The 21,287-nt window shown below is 36.7% G+C and overlaps 2 protein-coding genes and 1 long non-coding RNA gene across 6 annotated transcripts in view; 1 reads left to right on the top strand and 2 right to left on the bottom strand.

The window, feature by feature from the left end:
- The window catches only part of pxnb (paxillin b), a 35,620-nt gene extending 21,922 nt beyond the window's left edge, over positions 1-13,698 (bottom strand). For 2 of the 4 annotated variants that reach the window (XM_082187850.1, XM_082187851.1), the window contains exon 1: positions 13,537-13,698. In XM_082187850.1, coding sequence (XP_082043976.1) covers positions 13,537-13,549 — 13 coding nt within the window. In that variant the 5' untranslated portion in view covers positions 13,550-13,698. The remainder of the gene's footprint in view (positions 1-13,536) is intronic. The other 2 variants (XM_082187852.1, XM_082187853.1) reach the window with 1 other exon arrangement.
- On the top strand, positions 7,182-12,132 carry LOC309512374. Its single transcript, XR_014210972.1, has 3 exons — positions 7,182-7,423; positions 7,454-7,674; positions 8,257-12,132. It is a non-coding gene; the product is annotated as an uncharacterized lncRNA (long non-coding RNA).
- Positions 13,699-15,350: 1,652 nt separating the features above from the next.
- Positions 15,351-20,135, bottom strand: LOC309512347 (cytoplasmic tRNA 2-thiolation protein 1). Its single transcript, XM_082187896.1, has 3 exons — positions 19,918-20,135; positions 17,982-18,484; positions 15,351-16,227 (listed from the first exon to the last, which is right to left on the bottom strand). The coding sequence occupies exons 2-3, from the start codon at positions 18,475-18,477 to the stop codon at positions 15,692-15,694; spliced, it is 1,032 nt and encodes a 343-aa protein (XP_082044022.1). The 5' UTR covers positions 18,478-18,484; positions 19,918-20,135; the 3' UTR covers positions 15,351-15,691.
- Between the last annotated feature and the right edge of the window lie 1,152 nt (positions 20,136-21,287).

Below are 21,287 nucleotides of genomic sequence, written 5' to 3'. Positions count from 1 at the left end.
GTCACGAGTCGCACGGGTATATTAGTGGCAATAGCCAACAATACATTGTAAGGGTCAAAATTATCGATTTTTCTTTTATGCCAAAAATCATTAGGATATTAAGTAAAGATCATATTTCATGAAGATATTTTGTAAATTTCCTACCGTAAATATATAAAACATTTATTTTTGTGACTGAATGCTGAACAATTGCGAACATAAATGGACAACTTTAAAGGAGATTTTCTCAATTTTTCGATTTTTTTGCACCCTCAGATTCCAGATTCTCAAATAGTTGTATCTCGACCAAATATTGTCCTATCCTAACAAACCATAATCAATGAAAAGCTTATTTATTCAACTTCCAGGTGATGTAGAAATCTCAATTTCATAAAATTGACCCATGTGACTGGTTTTGTGGTCCAGGATCACATACATTGTATGGGTCAAAATTATTGATTTTTCTTTTATGCCAAAAATCATTAGGATATTAGGTAAAGATAATGTTCCATGAACATATTTTTTAAATTTCCTACCGTAAATATATACAACATTTATTTGTGTGAGTGAATGCAGCACAATCGCGAACATAAATGGACAACTTTAAAGGAGATTTTCTCAATGTTTTGATTTTTTTGCACCCTCAGTTTCCAGATTTTCTAATAATTGTATCTCAGCCAAATATTGTCATATTCTAACAAGCCATACATCAATGGTAAGTTTATTTATTCAGATTTCAGTTGATGTATGAATCTCAATTTCAAAAAAGTGACCCTTTTGTGGTTTTGTGGTCCAGGGTCACACACAGAAGACACATTTCTTATTATCGTAGTTACATTCTTCTGCATTGCTGAGCATAATCTGATCATATAAAACTAAGAGCTGAGAGAGGTTTATAAAAAGCAGTCAATATGAAAGGTTGTACAAATGCACATGACTTGAATAGAGGCCAGGTGTGACACTGATATCTTCTGAACAGGGAACACACAGTATAAAGTGATGCAGAGAGTCTTGGTCTTCTCGATTCTAATCGCATTACTCCTTTATGAGGTTGTTAACCACTTTATCGCTTCATACTCAGAATCTGAGGAAAGAATTCCACACATTCCACCAGAGAGCCGCCACAGAAACACTATAGAAGAGAGAGAGAGAGAGAGAGGGGGGGATAGAGAGAGAGAGAGACAGAGACAGAGAGACACAGAGAGAGAGAGAGAGAGAGAGAGAGAGAGAGAGAGAGAGAGAGACAGGGGCGTGTGGGCTGAACTGTGACACGGCAGAGGAATGTAGTGCAAACGGCCTCACAATGGCTGGTGTTCATTTCAGTGTTACGATCCCACCCACCTATATTTAAAAATACCAGAAACCGTGAAAGCACTGCAGTCCAGAAACCCAGCCCTAATGGTTAAACAGCGACAGAGCTCCAGACAACTCCATGACACACAGCATCTGAAAGCATCATGTGTGTGTGCAAGCAGCATAATCGTGTTGCTTTCTAAAACGCCGATTACAAATGCACTTTGACAAGCTATTGCATGGCAGAGTCAGCAAACAATAAAATATTATTTTTTTTTTTTATGAAATTCAACTTAGAAAAACGACTTGACATTTTGCATCTACGATATATGATCTTTCTGAGATATTTATTTTATTACCCGCCATCAAGTTGATGAAAGAAATGTCTCAATTAAAGGAATTTATTCCTGAGCATGTGTTGTATATTCATATATCTGTATATTTGTTTTTGTACTTTTAAGTATAGACTTTCTGCATTCATTTAATCTCATTAAAAATAAAACTCATTAAAAGATGTATATGCTATAGATGCTATATTTTAGATTTATTCATCCATCTATCAAATCGCGCATTTTACATGACATCTGCGTTATATTGTAAACTCCCTCAGCAACACGGAAATAATACGGCCTTAAGTTATAAATGGAAATTTGTGAATATGGGAGAATATGGGAGAACATGGGAGGACATGTTCGACGTATTTCCTCCTTTTGCAGCCACTCTTCGTCCACAGTTCTGGACACAACTGGATATCCGTCTTCAAGGAAAACCCCGCGTTCGTTTTTCGGATGCCCAAGTATTCCCACACTGCAGATTTGAACTTTTTTTCCGGCGGGGAAGAGAGATTAGAATTCGCAGCTTCTGTCTCAGACATTTTCTCCGTTGTACATGTTTGGGTGGAATCTATGCAGTCCAGTGGAAAAACTTTACATATGAGATCATTTTTTCTCCAAAACCGTGGATAAGCAAATGTTCACGATATGATAATCACGCCAATATCTTGATAAACCGCCATACCGGTGTATAACCTTAGCTGCAACAATAGATAATATGTGACCCTGGATCACAAAACCAGTCACGAGTCGCTCTGGTATATTTGTGGCAATAGCCAACAATACATTGTAAGGGTCAAAATAATCGATTTTTCTTTTATGCCAAAAATCATTAGTATATTAGGTAAAGATCATGTTCCATGAAGATATTTAGTAAATTTCCTACTGTAAATATATAAAACATTTATTTGTGTGAGTGAATGCTGCACAATCGCCAACATAAATGAACAACTTTAAAGGAGATTTTCTCAATGTTTCGATTTTTTTGCATCCTTAGATTCCAGATGTTCAAATAGTTGTATCTCATCCAAATATTGTCCTATTCTAACAAACCATACATCAATGTAGCTTTCAGATGATGTATGAATCTCAATTTCAAAAAAAGTGACCCATGTGACTGGTCCAGGGTCACATATGTGGAAAATAATGTGTTTTTTGTGTGAAAGTGTGAAAACCTGTTCTAGCAGAGTAAAAAAACCACACAATATAAATATTTAAATGAATAAAAACGGGGCATGATAGGTCCAATTTAAGTCCTGGTCAGTGTAAGCAGTGGCCGTTCTCCTGCAGGTCAGAAGAGGCTAAACTCTGCCTGTTTATGACTGGAGACCAGAGGCCAAAGCTGGCGACCTCACCAAAGGAAACTCTATACCCTCTAACCAAACTTACTCTGATATTTATAACAGAGAGGCAAGAGGGGGGTGAGCGAGGGGGCCAGCAGGATGACTGCAGGACAGGTCACAAAAGAAACAACAGAGAAAGAGAAGACAGCTATAGTTACAAGACAGCCAGGAGCGACAAGAGAAGAAACGAGGCAAGCGGAGGGGGGTCGTGGAAGCCTGAGGAGGAGAGAGAGCATGAATCGAAGCATGAAATGTGTTAAAGGAGAGGATTGACAGATATTTTAGAGAGAAATCTCAAGTACCCGACCCCACCCCTGTAGAAAGTTGACACTTGGCACCCAAAATAAAAGCTCTTCCCAACGGGACTTCAAGCCAAGCAGACGGGGGTCCCTTGTCTATTCCGGACACCTACGTAAACACAGAAGTGAGAACATCCAACCGACTCGTACGCGCACACGCAGGGCAAATCTGATTGGATGGTTATTTAGATAAGCGCTGACTGACTCTCTATCCCAGTTCAACGGGTTAAACCTGGAAAAGACCCACACAGACCACAAACACCCCACAAAAACTGGTAACAGAGAATAATCAGAGATTACGGGACATAGTGACTGCTGTGTGACTACTCATTCATAAATTAATTTGGATTAAAACATCTGCTTAAGCTTGCTTAATAAACACGAAGAAATGCATTATTTAACTGATTTTATCATTCTGATTAGCTAATTAAAAATGACTTCCTAATGGCCATTCACACTATGCAAACATGCGCTTGATGGACGTCTTTGGCTGTTGCGCGTCTTTTCCAGTGTCTCACACATTAACGGCTTTTAGGAGCCGGTTCACACTATGGTGGGGGGAAAATTTATTCTGTTCAGTATCGCGATATTTTGCGCACGCAATTATATCGATACAGTAGCGCAAAGTATTGCAATATTTAATTATAAATGATCTGCTTTACTTTCAGGTTTTCTCCATTGGTTTTCTCAGAGTTTACTCAGATGATTTTCATTTGCGTATTACATCCACAAGGTGGCGCTTGTTGCGGTGCATTGTTGTCGTGCATTCAACAGCAAATTCAAATGAAAATGGCTTCACCATCACAACCGGTTGGACACGACGCTCCGTCTTCTTGTGAAAGTGTGGGTAAATTTCAGTTTTCTTCAAAAAACGAATAGTATATTCCCAAATGAATTTTGGTTGATGACCTTGCAGCCAACAGGACTGGACTCTAGCAGTAGGCTACACATTTTTGTTTATTTTTCACAATTTGATTGAAGCTCTAAGTTACTCTTATTTATTTGATTATTCTCAGGTTTATGTTACTCTATTATGTCTGCTTTATGTTAATCTATTGTATTTAAAGGAACCGTATGTAAGATTGTGGCCAAAACTGGTACTGCAATCACTTTCAAATTACTGTAGACCGGTGTATCCGCTCCCCCAGACAAAAAATATGTCAATGGTGTCAGAAAATTAAACATAATCACAAGGGAAAACAAGATTATTTTTCTAACCCCATGATTGGCAGATATTTTTTTCTTGTTTTAAGCATAAACATAAATTTGTATCAATTCTTCCATAAACAAGACTTCATATCTGGTCAATTTGCTTCTCAAGTAAATATATTGATGTGAATATTCTTGATTTAAGAATGTTTAGATATTTGTACTGGAAAACCAGACAAAAACACTATGTAAGAAAAATGGTTTGCAGTGAGTTTCAAATTAATTTTACGAAATAATAAAGTAAGTGCTCTTTTAATCTGAGGATTTTTATGCATTAGCTCCATCTGCAAACTTATTATGAATAAGGCAGGATATTTTGGAATTTGCATTGCTTTTGGATGGATGTAAACAATTGAGCTGAAAGCACTGCATTCTTTCTGGTATCTGAAAGCATTATAATTAAAAGTAGGGCTGCACGATATTGAAGAAAAATGCGATATGCGATAACTCATTAAATAATGCGATATTTGATATGCGATACGATAATGCTTAAAGTGTGTAAAATAAACTTAAATTATCTTTAAAAATATATTTAAAATTATATAACCTACATGTGTTTCACATTCTTTTTGTGACGAGAAAACATCCCTAAACTTCTGAAAGTGAACATCAGTGTTTTACTGTGGCATAAGAAGAGTTATTTTAACATCAGTGTAAACCTCAGGGTTTAGGGGTTCAGGTTATCCTACATTAGGGTTATTTAACAACAGAAACTTTATAATCAAATGTAAAAAATAATCACTGCTTAGTTTTCACTGTATGAATGAAATATGTTCTGATTCTTATTAAAGCTACAAAAGTTATTCAGCCGAGAGTCTTTTGATCATGACCCCAGTTATTGCAAGCCGTTGCGATATGCATATCGTGATATATACATTCGCGATATTTCGATATATTGTGCAGCCCTACTTAAAAGTTCATCAAAATATATTTAAAACATAAATAAATACATCAAACCCTCCTATGTGTGAAGAAATTGGTTTCAGTCCTGGTGAGCTCTCTGTATGCGTGCCGTGGACTCGCATGTGATTCTGTCGACCACGATGGACGAATATAACATCTGCACATTTCTGTGGATCTCACACACACCTTTGATGAGCATTATGTGTCCAGTGGAACATTTTACACAGGCAGCGCTAACAGGGAGTATCTCCCTAAATCCACTCATGTGCGAAGAATTCTGCTGTAACTACGAGTTCTGGAACATCCAAGGCCATCAGGAAAACAATCACCGCTGTGTCTCAGGCCAGACGCCCTGCCAAGGAGGGAGAGGGGGAGCGGGGCATCGAAAAAGAGGTCGAAGGAAACAGAGAAAGAAAAGGCCAGCAGAGAGGGACGCGTCCGAGCGTTTTCATCTAAATCACCTCATAACAGCAGGAAAACACATGGCAAAGTCTGGCTTTGATCGCCCCTTCAGCGCCCGCCATTATCGTAATTGAGAACAGATAGGCCAATACTCTGGAATATTATGAGTCAAGACTCTCCACTGATAAAAGCTGGTAACTTTATTAAGTTAAACATCGAGGATTCTGCGTTCCTCGTTTAATGGCACACATAAAAAGCCCTTGTTTCAGATGTGTGTGTGATTTGTGTGTGACTTGTGTGTGAATGCACTTCCCAGCAATCTAAGATTATAATTCCCTAAAAGTGCTTTTGATGATGAGGACTGAAACTAATCGATATGAGAGAGGAAAAACTGAAAATAGTTTTCGAACAACCCAATAACATGACGCTGTATGTTTGGCATCGCTGACCTCAAGCCTGACGCAATGAATGTTCATGTTTCTCACACAAGGCGCCAGATGACTTCAGAAATCTTGGCATTCAAATCAAACAGGGAACTTTTATGAGTTGTAATGTGGGCTTGCACGATTTGGGGGGGAAATGTAATTGCGTTTTTTCTATAAAAATAAATAAATAAAAAATAATGATAAAAAAACGATAAAAAAAAAGCCAGATCTATTGTGCTTATTTGTAGAGCTGCACAATTAGGCCAAAATTGTATTATATTTGTATACGGCTAAAATAATAATAATATTTTTTATCATTATTATTACTAAATTATAAAATAATAATTACTAAATTTAATAATAAAATAATTGTATTTTACATAAAACTGTATAATTGGAATATTATCATTTATAACCATCTTAATTTCTTTATTTTCAAACGTTAAACCATTAAACTTATTTTGACGGAAAATCGCAGGGAGTCCTTAAAGAATATATTTTGTTGATAAGTATTTATAAATATATCAAATATATATCAAATACTTCTCATTACAAGTTTGGGAAGACTTGCCGCATGTTGCGTTTTCAAATGCATGTTAAAAAAAGAGCAGATGAAAATTGGGGTTCATTGTGGAGCAGCATTTACTGCAATCTGAGACGCTTTGAGACGATGAAAACAGTGTAAATGAACACAGTGCCGCGCGTCACTCTGAAACATGCAGCGCATATTATTATATAATTAAACTGCAGCCTTTGCGATGTGATAATCACACTGAACCATATCGCCATTTCAGTTTTATTTGAATTCATTGTGTATAGCCCTATTGTTTCGTATCATTTATTCACCCTCATGTCTTTCTTACTTTTGTGAAACACAAACAAATGTTGCCCTAAAAATGTTTTAGTGTTCTTTTGTCCATGCAATGTTGTTTGGACCCCAACATTCTTTCAAATATCTCCTTTTTTGTTCCAAAAGAAGAAAGAACATCATGAGTAAATGATGACAGAAAGTAATTTTTCAGGTGGACTATGCCTTTAAAGGACATACTAGCACTGCACTGACTCATCTAGACGCTCTGTGTTTCTTGAGTGGGTTTAAAGTGTGGCCCTAGAGCTCAACACAAAGCCACTTCCTTTCTCCACTGTTTCCTGAGGAAGTGAGGCGGACCCTGAAGCCTTGGTCTGAGGGCAGGTTGGGCCATGGAACAGTGTGTGTGTGTGTGTGTGTGTGTGTGTGTGTGTGTGTGTGTGTGTGTGTGTGTGTGTAGGGAGGGGAAACTGATTTAGTCTGTGTCAGAGTCACTGCCATGATACTTTTCTAATCCTCCCTTTTCCTCACACCGTGTCCTAACCAGCACAAAGCGAAAATATTCCAGTGAAAAGCACTTTTTCTATGCACACAGATATGTGTAATATCCCTGCGATCACAGATATGTGTAATACTAATCTATAAACAAAATTTCAGCCAATCAGATTGATGTGAGGATGGGTGAGTTCTGTGTGTTTGCAATGCTTCTATACCATTTAAACTGAAAATAAAAATGACACACCCTGCCATGCAAAAGTTTAGGGTCAGTAAGATTAAAAAAAAAATATATATATATATATATATATATATTAATACTTTTCAGAAAGAATGCATAAAATTGATAAAAGTGACTGTAGTTAAAAAATTATATTTCAAATAAATGCTGTTCTTTTTAACTTTCTATTCATTAAATAATCCTGGAGAAAAAAATGGTATGATTAGAACTCAAATTAAAATGATTTCTGAAGCATCATGTGCCAGTAATGATGCTGACAATTCAACTTTGATCACAGTAATCACTCTATGATTGGATCATAATTGCAGTGATTATTATGTTTCCAACTTTATATGTTTGGCAACAGCTCTTCTAACCCTTACTGATGGAGTGTGTAGCTTTTCATTTCTCAAACAACCATGTTGGAAGAAACTCTGATTAAAACAAATTAAATATCTTATTTAAATAAACCACAGACGAGTGTTACCTTGCCCAATAGAAATGATCAAGCGTTCACAGTTCACAGGCAGTGGTTGAGTGGGCCAAAGCCACATTCTTTAGATACTTTAACAGACAGACAAATCATTATTGTTCTGTGATTCTCCACAAATTACTACCTTGACGACTTGTCCAATGAGGCCCAGATGAGAAACAGCATTTGCTCGAACAACACCCTCATTGTGCACCTGCGTGACCGCAACAACCTCGTGTGAGTACGAGAATACTGAGGTTTACATGCAGAGGCGGATTGTAAAAAAAAATGGTGTGGTCATGTGTGTGTGTGGGGGGGGGGGGGGGACTCTCTTTCTTTCTCTCTCTCTCTCTCTCTCTCTCTCTCTCTCTCTCACACACACACACACACACACACACACACACACACACACACAAGATTGCATGCCAAACTACCTAAAATGATGCCCTCGAAGGTGTTTGAGGTGTAAAATGAGGTGTGAAATGAAACTCTGCCGTCTCACTATATGAGGTCATGAACTTCATCTCCACTTCACAATTCATTTGGTAAAACTATCGTCATATCATATACACAAGGGAACTTAAAGGTCTTCAAGACAAACCATCAAAATGAAACTTAGGTCTGACTTAAAGAAATTCTGAAAGAAATATATTACTACTGAAGAATGTACTTCTCAAAGTAATGATAATTAATTATAATAAAACTTTACTGTTTTTAAGGAATATCACACAATTGTTTATACCATATTTTAATTTAAACTGTAAACCTTGGTACAGTAAAAAATAAAAGAATGGTGCAAATTTCATTTGATTACATTTTAAAAGTTTAATCAAGTTTTTATGCATTAATTTGATTTCCACCATTTTTGTTGATAAATTTGTGTTAAATCATAAAACATAGGATCCAGAAACAACATAGAAGACATAAAAGACATTTCATAGGGCCAAATTGTTTAAATTTGAATAAACTTTTAAATTGTTAAAGTTTTATTAATTCAATTGATTAGACATCCATTTTAGTTATTGGAATTTAAAGGGATTAGCATTAAGCTTTTTTTTTTTTTTTTATCATTTAGCGTCAACGAAGGCTTTTTTGTGCAGAGGCGACAGCCAGTTGGAGGAGCTCGTTCCGCATGTGTTCAACCCGCCCATAGGGGGATCTCACGATAAAACACCGTCTTTTCAGTGTCGAGTCGACTAGTAGCCTAGTTGTATCATTTCTCCCGATACTGCCCTCTGTAACCGGTAGGCGTGGCTTGGGAGTGTCCTCGTAGGGCAGCGAAGCAAGTGCATTCTGGGAGTTGTTGTCTTTCATCCACATGAGCCAAAAATACATTTTCCGGCTTTTCTCAGTCTAGAAGGCACCAACTTCTAAAATAATTTCACATTTCTACTACATAAATGACCCAATTTAAATACACATTCATCTTTCCAGCGGTGAAATATCCCTTTAAAAAAAAAATACAAATGGATTTCATATAGGGCCCTGCATAAGTGTCCAAACACATTTGACCTCATCAACCGGCCAATTCTAAATCCGAAACACTGATCGCCTCTAACAAAGCTAATAAAGCATTCCACAGTGAGCAGCTGGTTGGAAAAACTCCTCTCATTCGCCCTTTGACCCTCGAGTGAGTCAGTTCAGTTCCTCCCCCACTCCAAACACAGGCACTGGATTTCCCCGTACTCACACCATCATATCCAAACTCACTGACGGCATGCGCTCGCCTGTCACCTGGGCTCTTCCAGCTACACCGGGACGCAACCCTGCTCGGAAGACAATCGCCTCTTTCTCCAGCCCAAAAACAACAACCAGAACTGAACTACCACCATCAAACATCTTCCTTCTTCAGATGTCAAGAAGATATTAGTGCGGTTTGCTAAAGTACTGTGTTCTGATAATGCACAGTCAACCAGTCATTATTGCAAAACACTTACGTGATAATGATTGTCTAACTTCACATTATCCCACTTACAACTTAATAAATTAATGAATACATGAACAAAAATATTTATGCATTTTATCCAAAGTGACTTTCGTTGCATTCAAGGCTTATTATTAGTTGCATTGCATGAATCGAACCCGTGACCTTGCCGTTGCTGTACAGTTCAAATGATCAAATTTACAGATCAAATTATTGCTTTATCTTATTTGCAGAAACAGCGGAGACACAGAAGGCTATGTATGAAACACTGACCGGATGAGTGGTCTGTTATAGCGTCGCTCTGGACAACGGTCATCATTTAGAAATATCTGACCGCTGAATGCTGCAAATGACCAATCAGAACGAAAGCCATGTGATAAAAGATGATGCACAGTTTGGATCGAACAAGAAATAAGCTTTTCCAACTCATGTCTTTTGGTTGTGCGTCCAGTCAGTGTGGTAATGTGCCTAAAACACTAATATAGTAATTAACCCCGTGTTTGTTCCATGTGCTATTGTTTATGCATTTACAAAATGGTTCGTTTTCCTTTCCAGCCAATGGCATTGCATGTTGAGACTATGAAGCTCATGGTTATTTTGATCAATTTTGTGTTTGACTTTAAGAACATTTAGGCCTGGTTTCAGAGACAGGGCTTAGATTAAGCCAGGCTTCGGCGTTAGTTAAATTAGGACATTTAAGTAGCTTTTTATAAATGCGTCTTAGAATAAAACATTACTGATGTGAGACAAAACAATGGCACTGACATATTTTAAGATATTAGTGCAAGTTGCTTTAATTTAAAACAGCTCAAACATGCATTTTAGTGTAGGACTAGGCTTAAACCTTGGCTGTGAAACCAGAAGTTTGTACAATACACCATTTTGGTACTTTGTTGTGCCAAATTCAGTCCTGAAGCAAAGCTAATGTGCTTTATGGCACAGATGGGCTGCAGCATTCGGCGGTGGGCGGAGTCACTTTATCCCCCAACAGGACACGCCCCTCCACATGGAGATCAGCCAGTTATTATCTGATCTGAGGGCTATTCCAGAAAGCAAGGTTAACCTTCTTTCACATATTCCCTGAACTCTCAGTCGATTCACCCAAACCTTCTTACTCGAGGTATGCAGGTTCCAAAACTACGGTCTGGATTAAGTTCAGTATGAAACTCAGAGTTATTGGTGACCGCATAAAGACTCACGATTCGGGTGCCGAATCCAGGAGTCCTCATTGAAACAGACACTAAGGCTGCATTCAAAAACTTACCAGCTGACACTGCCATATCACACACTGACTTTGTAGGCAGCATTTGCGCACAGACTTCTGAGGCCGCGTAATGGTTTAATGACTTACGGCAAAATAGAGCGAGCTTTGGTGATAACCAAGCGAATATTTAATTAGTACAACTGTAATTTCGCTCTAGAAATGACATCAGAAGTGGAAAATGTTTTATTTACATTTACACACAAACTGCAACTTTCAAATGCCATCTTTATTTTTCTAGCTCAACCGTCACAGAATGGAGAGCACAGGATTGTGGGATATCAAAGGCAGCGAAGGATACATCTGTGCTGCCTTCAAATACCAATCAGATGAAGGAATCTCAGGAGACTGGAAGTGAAGCTCACATTGGATTAGGACGTGTCAGGATTTTTAAGTGTTCGGACGCAGCCTAAGAAATGTGCCATACTTCTTTTCTTCTTTTGTTCAATGGCTATTTACATTCTTAGTGCACTGCATATCGCCACCTACTGGGCAGTTTTGTAATATGTCTTAATCTTATCTTTTAATCTTTCTTTAATCCATTTTTTATTACTTTGAATAAGAATTATTTTGTTTGTTTGATGCTAAATATATAAATAAATAAAAAATAGATGGATTTACCTAAAAAAAAAAAAAAAACAGTTCGTGCTTTCAAAGATAATATGGCTGTATAAGTTTATTTTTTGTTTTTACATTTTACTTCCACATTTGTTGTGAGACGTGGAAGATTTGTTTGTAAAAAAAAAACAAAAAAACATTTTGAATGCACATCTACGATGTGTGAGAAGAGAATAAAATAAGGTAAATAAAAAAAATTTGAGGGAAATAACATTGCTTTATGTTATGTCATAATATATATAATTATATATATCTGTTATGCTCACCGAAGCCTCATCATGCGCTGAACACCTCAGAAACAAACTACCCTGAAAGTTATCTCCGTTTTTATTTTAATTTTTTATGAAAGTTGAAGTTATCCGTTCACTCTGAGTAAACTTATCCGGGTGTGTCACATAACCTGCTTTCTGGAATACCCCCACAGTTCATAAACAGCATCACAAAATCAATACATACACAGCTGTCAAGTCTCTCATCTCACAGCTATACAAGATCAAATTATTACAAATTATTTATATACACTCAATCACTCAAAACCAAGTCAGCCCAGAATACAAACAAATCAGCAAACTACTCTCTCAAATCATTCAGGTTAAGATGAAGAGCCTGATAGTTCTGTGAAAACTCATCAGAAGGCCTGAGATTTTATTTATATTAGACATTTTCTTAATCTATAATAGAATTCTGTGGATTTAAACACGTTCAAATCAATCGAATGGAGTTCTAATTGGAATGCTTTATCGAATTAGACAAAAATACTGAATAATAAGCAACTTTGAAAAATGACAGTCACAAATGTTCCATGTGGTCCTGCTCATCATCAGTCTCCTCAAACACAGATTATAATCACTCATTTTATACTGCAAATGTCCATCTGTGCACACTCATACTGAACTACACACCGCATATCTGTCAAATGTGCTATTCTGATCGCTGATACACATTTGAACGTTTATAATCTCATACACATACAAAGGCGCACCACTGCATTATCTTTTATCTTTATTATGTTTACTTTTTAAGCTCATATCTGTGATCATATTTGTATTTTCTTCTCATCTCTGGAGCTACAACCTGCGATTACTGATAAACTTTGACTTGACTCATGCCAACAACGCTTTTAGGCTCTGACTGAATGTATGAAGGAAAGAAATATTTAATTAATGACAAACAATGTGAACTAGCGACATTTCAAATAAGCAGCATCATTTGAAAGAGATTAATAACTATTTAATAACTGAAGATGATTCCCAAAGGGAGGAAACGGCGTAAAGCCCAACAACAGTCAACCTCAGGATTCTTTTTTCTTGACACATGATAGTCTGATATTGTAACTGTAACAGACACTAATAGCGCGTTCTGCGGGATGGAACGTCAAGAGTTACACTGTATCACTATGACGTCGCGTTCGGAGAAAGTATTACTTTGTATCACTGCTCTTCTGCGTTAGCTCGCTGGCTACTGTAGTTAGCCTCTCTCTCCCTCTCCCTCTTATTTTTCCGCTATGTTTGTGTCTGTCTGGAAACAACATGTGGGAATATGAGTGTTTTTACCTAGATCGTCCATGTTCGCGCGCTTCCAGAAGTGCTCTGCTCCTAATCCGACTCTGAAGACGATGTGTAGAGCTCGTTTCAGAAGACGAGTCTGTGCTGAAGTTTTTCCTGCTGTTCTAGACGCTTGTGTGTGTGTGTGTGTGTGTGTGTGTGTGTGTGTGTGTGTGTGTGTGACTGCTGGACAGGACTGGACCCCCGAAACATCACACTGATCACAGAACAGAGAAACTCACTTCACGGCAGCGACCTCTGCTGGTCGAAGAACGCCACAGCGGGGGCAATGGAAACATGAGAACTGTTCGTTTATTTCTAACATACTCACTGACCATCTATAATCATATAGGCCTGGTTTCACAGACAGGGCTTAGGTTAAGCCAGAATTAGGCAGTAGTTCAATTTAACTTAGGACATTTAAGTTGCTTTTATAAAGGTGTCTTAGAAGAAGAAAACATTACTGTTGCATTCTTGAGACAAAACAATGACACTGAGATATTATGATATCTCAGTGCAAGTTGCTTTCAGTCAAAACAGCTCAAACATGCATTTTAGCTTAAACCTTGTCTGTGAAACCGAGGGGTAATGTTGTAATGTTAGTTAATGTTGTTATTGAAAGTAGTTGAGTGTACCAGAAAATACATCTTTTCTGATTTATTTGATCATGTTACAAAATGTATCCTTCATATTTCTTATATTCATTTATACATCTTAAGTATCAGTTATTCATTTACTTTATAATCATTAATCTTACATTTTACATTATGTCTGAGCTGTTCCGTTGTGAAACTGTCTAATGAAGTCATGCACAGATGCTTAAGGCCTGCTTCGGTAGAGATGTGATCGCTTGTTAAGAGGCGTCAAAACCACAATAGTTCATCAATATGTGTATCCTGCAACTGTTTCGCCTCCATGACCTGCTACACATTAATAGATTGTTCTTTTCAGTAGGCACTTTTCAGGCTTGTAGTTGCAAAGTTGTCTAAAGCGGACCATTGAAATAGTGTAACCACATTGTTCTTCATTGTGTTTGAAGTCTCAATGAAGTTAGTGAAGAGAAAAGATCCTGCAGCATTTGAGACACTTGATCTAATGCAATGCATAACACTCTGTTGTATGTATTGTGTGAATGTGCATACATAAATAAATTATATTTCTATCTCATTTAAATACTATAATAAAAGTGTCTGATAAAAGAATGAATAATGATCATGCAATAGTATTAAATAAATACACTAAAAGCCAGAGGAAGCTGATCGTGTATCACATGTGTGTGTGTTCATTTTTTTTTTCAACATGTCTCAATGGAAACAAAGGCTGCATCAGAAATCGTATACTTCAGTATTAGAAGAGTTCAGATGCAAAAGCCTCTAAGTGCCATCTGAAACTTTCAATGAAAATTACCTATTAATTGTCCCTTAAGTGAAATTACTGAACTTAAATATACAAGCTTGATCAAAATGATAATTCTAGAAGAAAATTTCAGATGGCACTTAGAGGCTTTTGCATCTGAACTCTTCATTTGACAAAAGAAGTGTGTCCGACTTCACAGTACTCATACGAGTGGTCAGAAAGGATGAGCGCCTCCTTCCGGCGAGATTCTGAAGTGTGCATGTGATGGATACTTCACTATCCCATGAGGCCACGGGAGAGGATTTGTGAATGGCAGTAAAGTGACCACATTCATACTATGTCAAACATACTTTTTTAGCAGCCGCGATGTAATTACTTATTCAAAATAAGCACCTGCTCAAGTGAGTTTATGATTTCCGAGGATGCAGCCAAAATGTCTATTCATTTTAGAAAAAAATAAAATAAAATAAGAAATTATTAATAATTTTATTGTCATGTTATTGTTTAAATAAGAGAAAAAAAAGCATCTGAAATGTTCCTCCTGATGTGAATGTGGTGTAAGTTGGAAAAGTTCATGTTTGTCTTTAAAAAGAGTCTCTGGTTTTGAATGGCACAGTTAGTAATTTGCCTTTTTAACTTATTAACTCAAGATGTGTGACATTAATTTCCCTGGGGTTGAACTTCGAACAATCGCTGGAGACTGACACACTTTGAATAAAACAAATGGAAACACCTCAAATTATGAACATCCATCCCAAAGCATCTTAAAAAAAAAAAGTCTAGTTTTTAAAATCAAGTCTTGATTTTGTCAGAAGTCCACAGCCTTCAGCTTCTTCTCTTCCTGCTCGGTCAGGGGCTCCCGAGCCAGGATCTTTCCGTGCAGACGGTGATGTTTCCCGATGCCCAGCTTGGGTAAACCTCGATTCAGACCCTCCAGCAGAACGCAGGACTTACACAAGGCCTGACTGGAGATGTAGCCACAGCGCGAACACGTTCCCTGGACCGGCATCTTCACCCCTTCCTTTACGGAGAGCGTCTCCCCGGAGTGGATGACGTCTATGATGGAGCTGGGCCTGATGGACTCCAGGTCTTTGAGGAAGGCGCGAGCGTGACCCCGGTAGGCGTTCGGCGAGTAGATGCACTCTGTGGAAAAGTAATCGAGCTTCTTAAAGTAGGCGTAGAGGACGATCTCTTTCTCGTAGGCGTATTTAAGTGGCTTGCAGCGAGGGATGGCGCCGTCTCCTTCGCTGGCCGTGCTGATGGAGGTGCAGCGCCGGAGACGTGCAATATCTCCACGCAGGACATTCATCAACACCGTCTCTGCCACGTCATCCGCATTGTGACCTGCTCATCAACAAAACACACCTCAGTATACCTTTCAGCCATTCGTTTTCTTCTATTTCCAGACATCTATTTCTGAGAGACTCAAAGTGCATTTCAGAATACATTAAAACGAGTTAAACTGTATGAAACTCATAAAATATATACATTAGGGTTAGGCTTCTGTAGGTGTAATCTAATGTTTCAGGATGATTCAGTCATATTAAATAAGATTTTTAACTGGTTAATTTAGATGTTACCACACGAAACAAACATGTCAAGGTTATATTCCCCCCCCCCCCCCCCCAAAAAAGTATATATTAGTGCTGTCAAATCGATTAATCGCGACTAATTGCATCTGTTATCTGTTGAAAACAGTTATTTACATTTTTATTTCATGATGCTATGATGAATAGAAAGTTCAAAAGAACAGCATTTATCTGAAATGGAAAGCTTTTGTAACATTAAACACTACCGTTCAAAAGTTTGGGGTCAGTAAGAATTTTATTTTTATTTTTCGGGGAAAGAAATAAAATAAATCAATACTTTTATTCATCAAGGATGAGTTAAACTGATCAAAAGTTACAGTAAAGACATTTATAATGTTAGAAAATATTCTATTTTAAATAAATGCTGTTGTTTTGAAATTTCTATTCATCAAAGCATTTTGAAAACTGTTTTCAACATTGATAATAATAATGAATGTTTTTTTGAGCATCAAATCATCATATTAGAATGATTTCTGAAGGATCATGTGACACTGAAGACTGGAGTAATGATGCTGAAAATTCAGCTTTGATCACAGGAATAAATTACAATTTAAAATATATTAAAATAGAAAACAGTCATTTTAAATCGTCATAATATTTCACAATATTACTGTTTTTTTAATTGTTTTTTATAAAATAAATGCAGCCTTGGTGAGCAGAAGATACTTCTTTTAAAAACATTAAAAAATCTTACTGACCCCAAACTTTTGAACGGTAGTGTGTGTATATATATATATAAAATATTAACAAACTTTTATGTTAGATGCAATTAGTCACAATTAATCGATTTGACAGCACTGATATATATATATATATATATATATATATATATATATATAGTACAAAAAAGCCTATTTTAAGAACATTAATATTAGTTTTTGATAACAATTAAACAATTGCCACATATTTTTTTATGTATAAACCGTTTTAATTTAAATGAGCATAAAGGCAGTACAACTAAAATGACAGTCAGTGAATTTTTTTTTGGAAACAATAAAAATCATATATTTTTTGCAATACTTGCAAATAATTGCATACTTGACTGTGATGAAAATGGTCCTAAAAATATGCTTCATTTAACACACACACACAAAAAAAATATATAATATATGAAATCAAAAGCTAGCATTCTGACTTTAATGGCTCTATATACTTTTAGCGGTCTAAAGCAATGAACTATTCCATACATCAATAATGACATCATCCTTTCAAGAAGTGAATTTAAGGAAAAATTTTGTCTACTCTCTTTTATTTGAACTTTATCTTATGTTTAGTATTGTTGGTCAGTAGAGGATGGTCTTAGAATTACCCCAATGTTTAATGGTAAACGAATAAAAATGGAAATATATAACAAAAACTAAAATGTGAGAATTAAATTCTCTAAAGAGGATGCATATATTTAAGTGTATTAATTAAGCCTGAAGGCACAATGCAATGTATTAACTCTGAAACACATAATTTGTCTCGCAGAATGTCTCATAAACACATGTTAGAAAAGACATTACTCGCCTGTGCAGATCTTGTCCACCTTCAGCATCATGGCTCCCCGGTCCAGCGCCTGCCTGCGAAACACACCGCAGAAAGTGCAGTTGTTCTTCAAGCCCACTTGCTTCACGATGGCGTCCATCGTCCAGCCGTACAGCTCTTCATAAGACACGATCTTCAGCGGCAGCTCATACTGCTGCTGGTTCCTCTTCACCGTCTCCAGGGAATCATCTCTGTAACCCGTGATGCCCTCATCCACCGACAGCAGCATGAGGTTCAGCCCGTACTCATAGCGCTCGTTCAGGAGCTTCATCACATGGGCCAGGACGGTCGAGTCCTTCCCGCCCGAGGCACCGATGGCCACGGTCTCCCCGCGATTAAAGAGTGCAGCAGACATGATGGTTTGATGGATCTCCTCCTCGAAAGCCCAGAAGAAGCAGTCCTTGCAGAGGGAGTGTGCAGTCTTGGGCCGCTTGAGCACGGCCCGTCTCTGAACGCAGTTACTGCACTGGACGGGCATGATGACACTGCAGAGCATATCAGAGTCATATCAGAGCTCAACTCATCAAAACACATGCTAAACTGATCTGAACCCAGGGCTTTTCAAGCTTTTAGATGCCACTGTCCTCAAAATACAAATGTCTGCTAATTTAAAAGGCGAATATATATATATATATATATATATATATATATATATATATACACACACATAAATATATACATACATATATATGTGTGTGTGTATAAATCCTAAATTTATACTGTGAAAAAATAATATTATAAATATGCATAAAATGTTTTTTACATTACATACACTGCAAGGAAGTGCTACGGGTTTAGAAAAAAACGTTTAGAGAAAGTAAGTGTTTAAAATGTACAAATAAATGAATAATAAAAAATAATTAGGTCACTAAACTAATTAGGTCACTAAAATAAAATGATAAAAATAAATAAATAGATTAAAAAAAAACTGATTCAAATGAATAAATAATACATAATACATCTAGTAGAGTATTATAGTGAGTATAAAAAAAACATAATAAAAACTAAATACTTTCCAAAAAATATTTCATGCATTTTTTTCAGTATAAATTTGGCATTTAAACGTGAAAATTAGTGTTGTCAAATCATTTAATCGGAATTAATCAGATCTAAGATAAAAGTTTGTGTTTATATAATATATGAGTGTATATATATCATAATATAAATGTGTGTGTGTGTACTTTATACACAAATACACATGATAGATAGATAGATAGATAGATAGATAGATAGATAGATAGATAGATAGATAGATGGACGGACGGACACACATAACATATAAACACAAACCTTTATGTTTGATGCAATTAATCGATTTGACAGTAAATATATATATATCTGCCTTTCAAATTTGAGGATAACGATGATGATCATATTTTGGGGTCCGTGGAATCTAAAAGATTGAAACCCCTGATTTAACCCTTTCAGCACTTGGCATAAAAGTTTAAAGCAGGAATATTTCGATTTAATGAACATGAATGTTTAATGTTGTTTAGCTTTGGGGAAAGTAGGTGATGATGATCCTTCTGAAATATAGTGATTTTGAATATTTCTTAACACAATACAGTAGCCTACGTTTGATTCGAAAGATGTCAAAGAATAAACAAGTATACAATTACTTACAACTATAAAGCATAGCTTGTTGGATTTAATTATATACACCTGATCCTAGTTATTACAAGCAGAAACCACAATGCACAATTTGTTAAAGGGTTTGTAACTAGTTTATGGCCAATTTAAACAAACTAATAGTTCAAATAAATTCAGTGCCTGAAAGGGTTAAAGAACAGTCAGAAACTGTAAATATATGACAGTATTTAAGAAAATCGAAGCATTTCAGAATAATTTTTAGAGAGGAACATATTATTTCACAAGAAAAACGGAACACTAAAATAGCACTCAAATATAAACTACAAACCTTTAAGTACTTCCTACGGGGTGCAATACATTTGGACAAGAGTGAAGATGTAGGACGATGATGTGTTTGAGTAAATAAAACGCTAAACCAGGGTTATAAAATAAATAGCTGATGAGTTTAACGACGAATTAAAAAAATAAAAATCATCTCATGCCTGCTTTTAACCCAGAACATCTCAGCTGCTGTGATACAACCATAGGGATATAACACATGTTTCAAGCACGTCACTTCCTGCTTGACTGTTTGAGTTCTGGCGCCCTCTTTTGACCTGGCATGAGAGTTTAAATTTGAACTTTTATGTCAAAAACGTACAATGTTATGATTATGAGGCAGCAGTAGGGTGACCAGATGAGATTGGCTGAAATTCGGGACGGGGGGGGGGGGGGGGGGGTCTGGGGTGACGGGATGGGGGGCTTCTATGATATTAGACTGCGTAGCCTATAATAAAAGATAATGAATTTCAAACCTGAACAAACATATTTTTATTCAAAGATCAACAGTCTGTCATTATTCTTTAGTCTGCCACAAAACAATGACTGTTGTAAGTAACAGTGCGTAAATCAGACCTTTCAGTATAGCCTAACGCTAATAAGCTTAAACGAAAATAACGAGATAATTGTGTAGTGAAGTATTCATACAACTTGCGCTCTAATAATAGGCAAAATAGGCTACAGAATATTTCGTTCTGTATTGACAGGTGCAATATTTGAAAATCGATCATATATATTTTTTTATTACATTTATATCTGCATTTATGTAAAAACTTAAACTTTCAAACATCAAAATGTCATTTATTAATATGTTTTCATGTCAAAATGACATACAAACATCTTTTCCTATTCTATTTTGCCTGGAAACGCTTCCAACAGGCTTGCGTGTCGCGTGAAAAATAGGCGTCGGTTCTATTTACAGCATGCACGCGTTTTTCGCGCGGCTCGAGGCGCGCCTGAGACGCGCGTGTCACGCAGGCAGTGTGCAAGCTCTAACCTGTTAACAGGGGAGCCGAAATAAAAACGGACACGCCACGCAGCCAGTGTGTCGCCGGCCTCAACCTCCGCAGACAGTTTTTAATGTTTATCAGACAATAACTACTCAAGATTTTGCTTTAGTATAATTTTCGGGACAATTAGGGCCAGATTCGGGATTCGGGACAACAGTTTAGATTTCGGGACTGTCCCGAATTTTTCGGGACGTCTGGTCACCCTAGGCAGCAGTTATCTTTTTTTTAATTCAATATTAAATGTACAATACGTTTGCCAGTGTAAATGAATTTTTAGACCATGTGTAAATAGTAAATACATCTTTTAAACAGTGCAAATAGTCGATGCAAGAAGGTTGGAAATTTCAAAGACTATTCCTTGACACTGCCT

Source organism: Leuciscus leuciscus, assembly GCF_965113295.1.
Source record: "Leuciscus leuciscus genome assembly, chromosome: 13".
Taxonomy (NCBI): Eukaryota; Metazoa; Chordata; class Actinopteri; order Cypriniformes; family Leuciscidae; genus Leuciscus; species Leuciscus leuciscus.
The sequence above is the reverse complement of the archived record's forward strand: the minus strand, read 5'-3'. Positions and strand labels throughout refer to the sequence as shown.